Below are 11151 nucleotides of genomic sequence, written 5' to 3'. Positions count from 1 at the left end.
GTATCACTCCCAGAAAGTGCCTAAAGTTTAATTTTCAGATATGCCTTCCACTGTGCCCTTTACATTTTCCTTCAAGAGAATTTATATCCTTAAAGAGAATTAAATATCAGAGTTTTTTAAAACCCAATTTTAGCTATTTTAATTTTTCTTCTAATGCCTAACTTACTTTTTCATTTAAAGGCCTGAAAACTGTAACCTTCAAAAGAAAAAGGATTGCAAAAATTATCTAACTTTATCCTTACCACCTAAACTGTTCTGTATGAAATGCAATCGATGTTATCTGTTTTCAAAATAGTTTCTGGTAATTAAATCTGACATTTTTAAAGGAAAGTTTTCATTGTGAGTGTAAGGCTAACTGCCCATGAGGTCGTGTGCAATTCTATTTGATTTAAAGCAATATGCAGTCTGGCTTCTGATTAAAAACAGCCAGGAGGACCAATTTACCAGGGATAGTCAAAGGGAAAAATTACAAAGGATCACAAAAAGTAACTGGACATTTTCTTTTAACTAATCGGCCATTAGACCACTTATCAAAATTATAGTCTTATATACACATAGACTAGGTGGAAAATTACAGGAGTTGGAATGTAGGCAAATGTCTTTACAAATTCCCCAACAAGATTACTCTCCAATGCTCAAATCTTTCTTTCAAGCAAATTTTTAAGTCTTTAGTTGAAGACTCCATTTTTCAGTTCAGTGAGCTGGATTTGGAAAAGTAGCCCTTCAGTTTAAGAAATTTGTTGTAGGAAATGATTTTAATTATCTCTATTGAAGGATGCCTCTTAGCATTCTCACCTAAAACATTCCTTTGGATAGAATTTCACAAATTGAACATGGGCCAGTGGTCAGTGGGCTCCTCCCCCTAAATGCTAATTTTTGAACATACTGATCCATGATTTATTTGGTTTATTTTTCTTTTAGAGTCAAGACACAAAAATTAATGCATTTTGAAAGTTGTGTTTGTTTTCATCTGTTTTTTGTTTTATTATCCACTCTTTTTAAAAACTTCAAATATAAAAGGTATCTTCAAATTATTGAATGTTTCATTCATCCCAGTATGTGAACATTCTCCTGTGAATAAGTGTATATAGACTTTATATAGCTTGAGCTTTGTGGCTTGAAATGTTTTCAGGGAGAAACTATTTGAATGATAAGGAATGTCTATTCCTCCTTAGAGTTTATTTTTCTTTTTAATTTCTCATCTCAAATACACAATTAGTTGGGGGTGGTTGCCCAGATGAAAAAATATTGGCATTTGTGTTGAACATTTTAATCTTATCACATATAGCTTCTGAGAAGTTTTGCCAACTACTGACTTTCCTAGAGACATGTGCAACCACCCCTCCCTTAGCTGTGCATCCGCTTTTCCTTTTTTTTAATGAGTGGGAAGGAGGCAGCCCCAACCATAAAAAGCTGATTTCTGGATTCTTTAATATTGAGGTTTTAGGGTAAAGGCGTTTCATGTAAACTTAAATCCATATACAAATGAGTAATGAATATTCCAAGATAAAGATGTCTCTTTGTGCTGTTAACTCATTTTTTTTTCAGCAAAACATTACCTAGGAAATGTCTAAGCTAGGTGAGAAAAAGTTCATGCAAATAATTATCTTTAAGCCCTTATGTTTTCTAAGTCTTTAAATTGTATGTTAGCTTTTGATTCCAAAAGCTGCTCTGGTTTGAATTAAGTTCTTATTACAACTGCAGTGCATACCAACCTTCCCTAGGAGACCATTTCCTGGAATGTGAAGTCCTGGTGCCATTAGCTATCCACATGCAGAAGGTTCTGTGTACGTGCATTTCTTTTTTGTGCACTCTGTCAGGCTGGTTGTGGCTAAAATGAGCTCAGCTTTTTGTATTAGATTATTTCACCAAATGCTACAGTCAAAATGATCTAATCTTTGTACCATAGAAAATTATTTAAATTTTATTTTTCTACTGACATTTCTAATTCTGGTATATATGTTTATCAATAAAGAGTTACTTTTAATTCTGTGAACTAGAACTGTTATTTCTTTTTCAGTGGCCAATGAGTTTAATCTTTTGTAATAAGGTTTTCCAACTTAATTTTTTTTTTAGTACTTAACATATATGCTTAACTGTATTTCTTTTATGTTCAACTCACTAGTTTATGGTAAAATTTTTGTCCAAAGATCTGATTAAACTGTACTTACATGTGAACTTGAGTCTTATTAACTCCACTTTGTGAGCTATATATTACCATCAAGAAGCTTTTGTATGATTACACACTGGGATGGCTGAAAGCTGATATAGTTTGTGAAAAACATGTATTATTTCAGTAGTAAGTCCACATGAAGAGAGGCTCCGAGGTTGGTTTAGTATTCTGTGACATCATAAATCTTTTTCTGCTTTGCCATTTTCAGTAAATTGGATTGTCTGATTTGGGTAGCTTACCCCCTGTTCACAAGATAACTGCTGCAGTTCCAGGCATTGCAGACAGACATACAATATCTGGTAGGAAACTACCCATTCATTCTCTCTCTAATTTTTTTTTAAATTGAGGTGTAACATACAGTAAGGTGCACAAATCTTAAATGTATAGCTTGATGAATTTTTATGTATTTATACTCTTAATGCGAAGTGGTAGCACTTCGATCAAGATACAGGTTTCTAGTACCCCTGAAGGATACATGCAGAGTTCAGCCAGAAGCCCCCAAGATACGTATCCAGGACCAAACAGAGGAGGACCTTTTCTAAAAAGGTGATAACCCAAGACAGTGGAAAGAGACTATGGTGGATGAGGGGCTAAAGATGCTGAGTTTGGCAGGAAGGACCCCATAAATTATTACCAAGACAACATGGTAATAGTGAACCAGGAAACTTGTAGGGAGTTGGGATTTGTACTGTGGCCAGCTGGAGAGATTTGTCTAAAGGCATTGCTCAGTTCCAGCCTATTTCTATTGATATTTTGTGGGATTATGTGCCCAGTGTTGCCAGATTCTCCAGTTTTTCAAAGGAAATTGGAAATTAGCTTATTTGAAATCTCTTAATTTTTAAGTGCTGGTATATTGGGAGTTCCCCAAACCAACAAACAATTCTTGGACACCAGCAGTGTGTCCAACAATTCAACTCAATTCTGACACTACCCAGAGATAGCACCAGATTCTACAGGTTAAGGGCTCAATCTTACAAGACCGACTCCCACTGCACCCCCTGATTCGAGATGCCAGTTGCAAGTCCAGGCTGTTACCTGTGCTTCTCACCGACTGGCTATAAATTGGGTTCAATTAATTTGTTAAAGTGGCTTACAGAACTCAAACATTTTCCATACTAGATCACTGGTTTATCATGAGGATGTAATTCAGGAACAGCCGGATGGAAGAGATGCACAGGGCAAGGTATGAGGAAGGTGAGTGGAGCTTCCATGCCCCCTCCAAGGGTGCCACTCTCCCCGAATTTCCACGTGTTCACTAACTGGGAAGCTCTCAACCCTGTCCTTTTGGGGTTTTACGGAGACTTCATCACATATGCATGATTCGTTAAATCACTGGCCATTGGGAACTGATTCAACTTGTCGCCCCTCTCCCCTCTCCCGAGAGGTGGGGCAGGGGAGGGCTGTGTGGGGATGTGGGGACTGAAAGTTCCAATCCTCTAATCACACGGTAAGTTGTCCTGGCAACCAGCTCCATCCTTAGGTGCTTCTAAAAGTCATTCATACAACACAAGACACCTTTACCACTCTCAACACTTAGGAAATTCCAGGGGTTTTGGGAGCTGTGAGCCAGGAACTGTGGGTGAAGGCCAAATATATATGAGAAACACATTTTGGTCATCTGAATGACCAAAATGTATATGAAATGTATATTTCTGTGAAATCATAATATCACATCTGGCCGCTAATTTAACTTCATATAAAATGCTTTTCAGGTCAAACAATGCATGTCTTTATGCTGGATTTGGCCTGCTAACCAATTTTTTGACCTCTTTACTAAACTATTTGACACAACAGAAAATAGTTCCCTGGTTACCCATAAAGTGGTCAGAAACTTTGTAAATTTGAACAAATGTATGGAGTGCTAGTAATCTGTAAAGAGGAGAGTGGGAGAAGTAGGATAATGGAGGAGAAAGTCTGCTGAAGAACTCTGGGGTATCCTTTTCCCCATACTCAGCCCCCAGGGATGGGGCAAAAGGCTACATCCCAGTTTGTCACTGTAGGGTTTATTTATGCTGTCCAAGGAAAATGAGGCTAAGAATGGTGAAGTCCCAAATACTGGGTCCTAATTTCACATCTATTTTTCTGTTATTCTCACATAAGATTTACTGAAGTGGGTCATAGACCTAAATGTAAGAACTAAAACTATAAAACTCTTAGAAGAACACAGGAGTAAATTTTGTGTTGGGTTAGGCAAAGCCTACTTAGATACAACCCCCAAAGCAAGAGGGACATTAGACTAAAACTAGATAAACTGGACTTCATCAAAATTAAAACTTTTTATGCTTCAAAGGATGCCATCAAGAAAGTGAAAAGACACCTACAGGAGGAAATATTTTCAAATCATATACTTTATAAGAGACTTGCGTTTATAATATATAAAGAATTCTCTCTTAGAACTCAATAATAGAAAGACAACCCAATTTAAAAATCGGCAGAGGGGGACTTCCTTGGTGATCCAGTGGCTAGGATTCTGCACTTCCAATGCAGTGGGCGCGGGTTCAATCCCTGGTTGGGGAGCTAAGATCCCACGTGCCTCGCTGCCAAAAAACCAAAACATAAAACAGAAGCAATATTGTAACAAAGTCAATAAAGACTTTAAAAATGGTCCACATCAAAAAAGTCTTTAAAAAAATGGGCAAAGGACTTGAGTAGACATTTTTCCAAAACAACACATACCATGAACATATACCATGACCAATAAAGACATGAATAGATGCTTAACATCATTAGTCATCAGGGACGTGCAAATCAAAACTATAATGAAATGTCATTTCACACCCACTAGTATGGTTATAATCAAAAAGATAGAGTGCTGGCAAGGCTATGGAGAAATTGGAGACTTCAGAAATTGCTGGTGAGGGTATGAAATGGTTGCTTGGGGAAACAGTTTGACAGTTTCTTGAAAGGTAAAGCATAGAGTTACTATGTGGTCCAGCAGTTCCACAGGTATATACCTAAGACGAATGAACTTTGAAAATGTGCTAAGTGAAAGAAGACAGTCACAAAAGACCACATCTTGTATAATTCCATTTATATGAAATGTCTAGAATAAGAAAATAGAGACAGAAAGATTAGCCTAAAGCTGGGGATTGGGGAGAAATGGGGAGTGACTGCTAATTGGTCAGAGGTTCCTTCTTGGGGTGATGAAAATCTTCCAAAATTGACTGTGGTGATGGTTGCGCACGTCTGTGAATATACTAAAATGATTGAACTATGCACTTTAAATGAGTAAATTTTGTGGTGTGGGAACTATGTTGTAATCAGACTGTTTTAAAAAGCTTGTTGGCATAAAGCCACCATAATGTCCTTTTAATCACAGACATGTTTCATCTATTCCTTGATTTAGATAACACTAGACTGGGTGACACAGACCCTAGTCCAGAGTATCAACAGGGAGCAATTATCAGCTGAAAAAACCCAAACCTGAACAAATAGGATGTTAGTCAATGATATCTCATTTGCATCTGATTACTGCCTCTCAGAGTTGGATTATAATTAACATTTTTTAATCCGACCAAATGACAAGGATTATATATGGTTGTATTTCCATATGGATTAACTTGACTTGAAGGAAGGACTGGTGTGGATGATGTCTGAATTCCAGAATAGAGCTGATCCTTGTCGTTCGCAGTACTTATAACTGTAAGGTCACCGTGCACACTCAGTTAGCAGAAATACAGGGTTGAGTTCCTGTGGGTCTCTGGTTGTACCATTTTCGTCAACTGATCAGTACATAACCCTGCTTTATGTGTGTTTCTGTTCAAAGACACTGAATTTAATATCTCTTTCTTACAAATAATGATACGCAGTGTTTATAATGAAACAATTATTTCAGTGACGGCATGTTTGTGTAATGTACAAAACAGATTGTACTACTTTGACTCTCCCCCTCAGTCATACAGACACACACTACACATATAGTACTCATGTACAGTAAATGCATACAGTACTGTAAACACATACCATATAGTGTGCAGTAATGCAAATAAAGTCCTGAAAAAATGAAAGATGAAGCGTTTAAAGTTTTATAAAAATGTTAACTAAAATCTTACTGTTGATAGAGCTGCAGGCTGTGTGATGGTACAGTGCACAGTGTGGTTAAACCTCTCGACCTTGGCTTGCCCCACAAAAAGCAAGGGAGAGGTTGGTGGAACTCATTCTGCAGAAGAGGAAGAGGGTGGCAGGTTGACATCCGTCAGTTCAACCTCAGAGGTTTGGCTCTCACCACTTGTTGATGGAGTCGGCAATTTTCCCCCCCAAACTGGCTCCAAAAATTGGGTCAACCCCGTCTGCCTGGCTTTTTGCCTCAAATCTTTAAGCATCTCGGCATAGGGGGCAAATGCACAGGAGGCTAAGCGCTTAAATTTGAGGCTGCGATCAAGCATAGGGTCACACTCTTCCATGTCACTGAAAATTGTTTCCAAGGCAGAGTTCCATTCTGATATTTTGGCCGCTGTAAGAGGGACAATTCCTGGACTCTTAGGCTGACTTTCATCAACATCTTCATCATCACTGACTCCAACGCCTTGTTTTGCCATCTCGTCCAAGTCTTCGTTGGTGGGTTCTACTGCCTTCTCTGCCAAAATTTCCTCCACATCTTCTTCTCTCATGTCATCAAAGCCTTCTCCACTTATTTGCCATGCGATATGCATTATGTTTTTGACACTGTTCTTTATACTTTCTGTAACACCTTCAAAGCCTTCAAAATTTTCTACACAGTCCGGCCAAACATTTTTCCAACAATTATTGATAGTAGCCTGCTTGATGTTGTCCCATGCTGTGCCAACATAATCAATAACGTTGCGTATAGTGACTGACTTCCAATAGTCCATCATGGTAGTCTCCTTGTTGGCTTTGAGAGCCTCAAAAGCCTTGCTATAAAGCTCCCTAGTATAGTGCGCCTTGAAGGCTTTTATTATGCCCTGATCCAGGGGTTGGATGAGAGACGTAGTATTTGGGGGCATGAAAAGAACTTCTACGTTGGGGTGGGCATTTTTGAGTTCTTCACAGCAATGGACTGGGGCATTATCCAAAATTAACAAAATCTTGAAGGCAAGGTTTCTGCCCTGGAGATAGTATTCAACTTCTGGTATGAAGCAGCTGTGGAACCAATCAGAAGTCATCCATGCTTTTTTGTTCCACCTCCAATGGACCGGCATATGATTCACGCTTTTCCCTTTAAGTGCTTGTGAACTTGGAGCTCTGTACACCATTAGGGGTTTGCACTTAAAGTCGCCCTTGGCATTGGCGCACAAAAGCAGGGTTGCATAATCCTGGAATGATTTAAAGCCAGGGGCTTTGGAGGCCATTTGCGTTATATAGGTTCTTTTGCCAACGTCTTTGTAAAATAGGCCAGTCTCATCAGCATTGAAAACCTGCTCTTCCACGTACCCCTTTTCCTGAATAACACTTAGCAGGTATTTTTTAAATTCTTCCGCAGCCTCCTGATCTGCAGAACTTGCCTCACCTGCAAGCTTAACATTACTCACACCATATCGCCTTTTGAAACGTGCAAGCCAGCCAGCGCTAGCCGAGAAGGGTTTCACGTTTTTCTGACCCTGGGTAACGTGACCGTAAATTTCTTTGGCTTTCAGCCTCACAACAATGCTGTCCACCACACCTTTTTTATCGGTTGTCATCTCATGGATCCACAAATTGAGCCGCTTTTCCATCTTTTCCATAGCTTCCTCACGCACTATAGATGTCACTTTAGCACTCTCCGGAGCAGCCTCACGTACAGATCGGCGAATTTCCTTTTCCTTTTTCTTGATGTACCGGATTGTTGACTCATTAACGTTGAACTCACGGCCAACAGCACTACAACTCATGCCTGAACGAAGCTTATCCAACACACGTATTTTCTCCATAAGGCACATCACAGCCTTCTTGCGCTTAGGAACACTAGGCAGCACCGCAGCACTACGCTCAGGGGTCATTTTAAACAGCGAAATCACCAACAAAAAGAACAAAAAATGCAGAAAAACGCGGCACTAAACAGATTGCGAAGAGGACACTTATTTAGAGTACGAGAGCCGAAGCAAGATAGCGGATCATCTGCCTCCAACGTCGGTACAAGCCACCACTGGTTGACTCAAAACTTTCACTCTCTGCGCATGTCCGCGAATAACCCCAGAAAGCACCGCGAATATTGATTTTTGGGGTGACAGTAAATTTTAACAAGTAAGAGAATACAAAAATACCAACCGGTGAATAACGAAGGTCACCTGTATTCCCGTGGACAAAACAAATTTCGTTTAAGCATATTTACTAAATCAAAGCGTCTGGTAGCACTGGGGACTACAAGTTCCAGCATGCACCGCTTCAGCACGGAGCCCGTGTTCCGCCAACCGCCACAGCAGCGTCAAGCCCGGGGCTTTGGCCCGGAAGTGTCGCATTTTGATTACGGAGCACTCTTTGCGCCTTTGCGTACGCTGCGGGGGCCACCCCAGCTACCGCCACCCCAGCTACCGCCGCCCCTGCAGCAGCTCTATCTATGGTCTCTCCCTAGAGCTTTGCCGTTGGGGGTAGCTGCTGCGGCTGTGTTCGCCCCGCGCGGCAGCGACATGGAGGAATTCGACTCCGAAGACTTCTCCACCTCGGAGGAGGACGAAGACTACGTGCCATCCGGTGAGCGATTCCACCTGAGGCGAGGGGCGGCTTGTCCCGCCCCGCGCCTCACGTGAGGGGCGCTTTGCCCGGCGTTCGTGGGCCCGGTGGCCCAGTAGCCGCGTGGCGCGGGCCTCAAGCGTCCCCGCCCCGCGCCCTCGCCCGCCTGCTTGCACCGTGCGGGCCCCGTGGCCCAGGAAGTGTGCACGGGGACGTCTCTCGCAGCTGCTCCTCACGGCCTGGCTTCGGCCGCCGCCGCCTCTCGGAGCGCGGGAACCGGCACGTGAACTCCGCTCCGCCTCTGGTGAAGCTGGCGGTGGTCGGTCATCGCGTACCCTTACCAGCCCTGAAATCTTCTGAAAGGCAGTCTTATCGCCAGGCCTTCCGTCCCCAGAGAATTGCTAGCTAGCATCACGTTCCAGATAGGTCTCTTCACTTGCTGTTCTCAAAAGGGATCTGGTTGTTAAAAAGTTCACATAATGATGCCCTTTGCCTCTTTGCAACGTCTATACCCATTGCTCTCTGATCAGACCTTGGATTTTTTGTTTTTGTATAGGCTTCTAAAACCGAACCGGGCCAAAGTAAATGTCACCCAAACCTACCCCTTCCGCCCTCCTGCACCTTCCGCAGGCTTCCCCATCTCATTAGAAGTATCTGCCCGTACAGTAGCTCAGGTTAAAAACAAAACAAAACCTTGGGAGTTGTCCTTATTCTCACTGTTTTGGTCTAACCAATCATTAAGTTCTGTTTGCGTCTGCGTAGAAGGTTAATTTCTGATCAGTTCCTCACCAATCTCGCTCTTACTGAACTACCATTAACACTAAGACTCGCCATAGCTTCCCAGTTGGTTTCCTGGGTTCCATTCTTGTCCATCAACGTTGGTCTTCGGTATCGGCCAGTGTGATCATTTGAAAACTAGTTTTCATTTTAATCAGAGTTATGCATGCGCCTGTTTCAAAATAGTCAAATATTTTTGAAAGGCTTATTTTTGAAACAACCGTTTCCATCACCCCTCATACCTGTCAGTCCTCCCCAGAAGAAACTTTTTTTTTTTTTTTTTTAATTTATTTATTATTTATTTTTGGCTGTGTTCGGTCTTCGATTCTGTGCGAGGGCTTTCTCTAGTTGCGGCAAGCGGGGGCCCCTCTTCATCGCGATGCGCGGGCCTCTCACTACCGCGGCCTCTCTTGTTGCGGAGCACAGGCTCCAGACGTGCAGGCTCAGTAGTTGTGGCTCACGGGCCTAGTTGCTCCGCGGCATGTGGGATCTTCCCAGACCAGGGCTCGAACCCGTGTCCCCTGCATTGGCAGGCAGATTCTCAACCACTGCGCCACCAAGGAAGCCCATGAAACTGTTTTCTATGTTTAAAATTTGGTACTTCCATTGTCTGTTGACTTAACCCATCCATGTTAGGTGTTATTTTAACACCCTCTTTAGTCTCACCGTTTCACCTTCAGACCCTCCCCAACTCCCCAGCCTGCCAATGTTCCTATGTGAAATTTGGGTTAGACTGGTATTATTTCCTTTTTTTGTAATTACTTTGTGGACATCTTGTTCAGGCCTGACCATGTGGTATATACAGTTAGTTATTGCTTTTCCTGCACTAGTTTTCTGTGGAGTTAATAATTGCCATTTTGTTGTTGTTGCTTAGTCTATGTACTTACTACTGATTTGATCTGGAACTTTCAAAATTGTCTAAATCATCTCCCAAGATATTTAGATTCATTAGATAATCTTTCACTTTTTGAAGTCCATCTTTGCCGTCTGACCTGCTCCAATTTGTCTTGGTTTTTGAAACCTAAGATTTTCCATCATCACCACCACTCTGGATGTTCCTTTTACCTCCATTTTCTCTTGGATTCCCTGTTCCTTGGGTCCCATGATGTCTTCTTTCTTGGTGTGTTTCACCAAAATGAGGATAAATCCTCAAATAACTTCTTGAGGAAAGATGCATTTTTTTAGAAACTTCTTTTTTTTGAGACCTCGACTATCTAAAAATAGTGAAATATTGACCCCCAGGCATGATTACTAATTTGGTATAGAATTCTGTGTTCTGTAATAGTAATTCTGCATTCTATAATAATAATTTTCTATCTGAATTTTAAAGATATTCCTCCATTATTTTCTAAGTTTCCAGTGTTTTTATTAAAAAGTCTCTTGTCAGTAACTTTTCCTCATTTATATAAAATTTGTCTCTGGAAGTTGATAGAATTGTCTCTTTGTTTCTGATATTTTCTGATATTTCACAGTGATATACTGTACCTTGGTATGAGTCTGTTTTCATCTGTTCTGCTGGGCCTTCTGGAACTTTTTTTTTTTTTTTTTTTGGCTGCGTTGGGTCTTCGTTGCCTTGCGGGTGCTACTCTTTGTTG

The 11151-nt window shown here is 41.2% G+C and overlaps 2 protein-coding genes across 3 annotated transcripts in view; one reads left to right on the top strand and one right to left on the bottom strand.

The window, feature by feature from the left end:
* Nucleotides 1-6327: 6327 nt before the first annotated feature.
* Nucleotides 6328-8109, bottom strand: LOC136140329 (tigger transposable element-derived protein 1). The gene has a single exon (XM_065898399.1). The coding sequence runs from the start codon at nucleotides 8107-8109 to the stop codon at nucleotides 6328-6330; it is 1782 nt and encodes a 593-aa protein (XP_065754471.1).
* Nucleotides 8110-8559: 450 nt separating this feature from the next.
* Nucleotides 8560-11151, top strand: part of CFDP1 (craniofacial development protein 1) — a 136698-nt gene continuing 134106 nt past the window's right edge. Inside the window, exon 1 of one of the 2 annotated variants that reach the window (XM_065898479.1) lies at nucleotides 8560-8800. In XM_065898479.1, the coding sequence (XP_065754551.1) occupies nucleotides 8737-8800 (64 nt within the window). In that variant the 5' untranslated portion in view covers nucleotides 8560-8736. The remainder of the gene's footprint in view (nucleotides 8801-11151) is intronic. The other variant, XM_065898480.1, reaches the window with a different exon arrangement.

The sequence above is a fragment of the Phocoena phocoena genome, chromosome 20 (genome assembly GCF_963924675.1).
Source record: "Phocoena phocoena chromosome 20, mPhoPho1.1, whole genome shotgun sequence".
NCBI classification, from domain to species: Eukaryota; Metazoa; Chordata; class Mammalia; order Artiodactyla; family Phocoenidae; genus Phocoena; species Phocoena phocoena.
The sequence above is the reverse complement of the archived record's forward strand: the minus strand, read 5'-3'. Positions and strand labels throughout refer to the sequence as shown.

Bases quoted from the DNA above. Each gene is read 5' to 3' on its own strand.
- LOC136140329 (XM_065898399.1), bottom strand. From the start codon at position 8,109: ATGACCCCTGAGCGTAGTGCTGCGGTGCTGCCTAGTGTTCCTAAGCGC.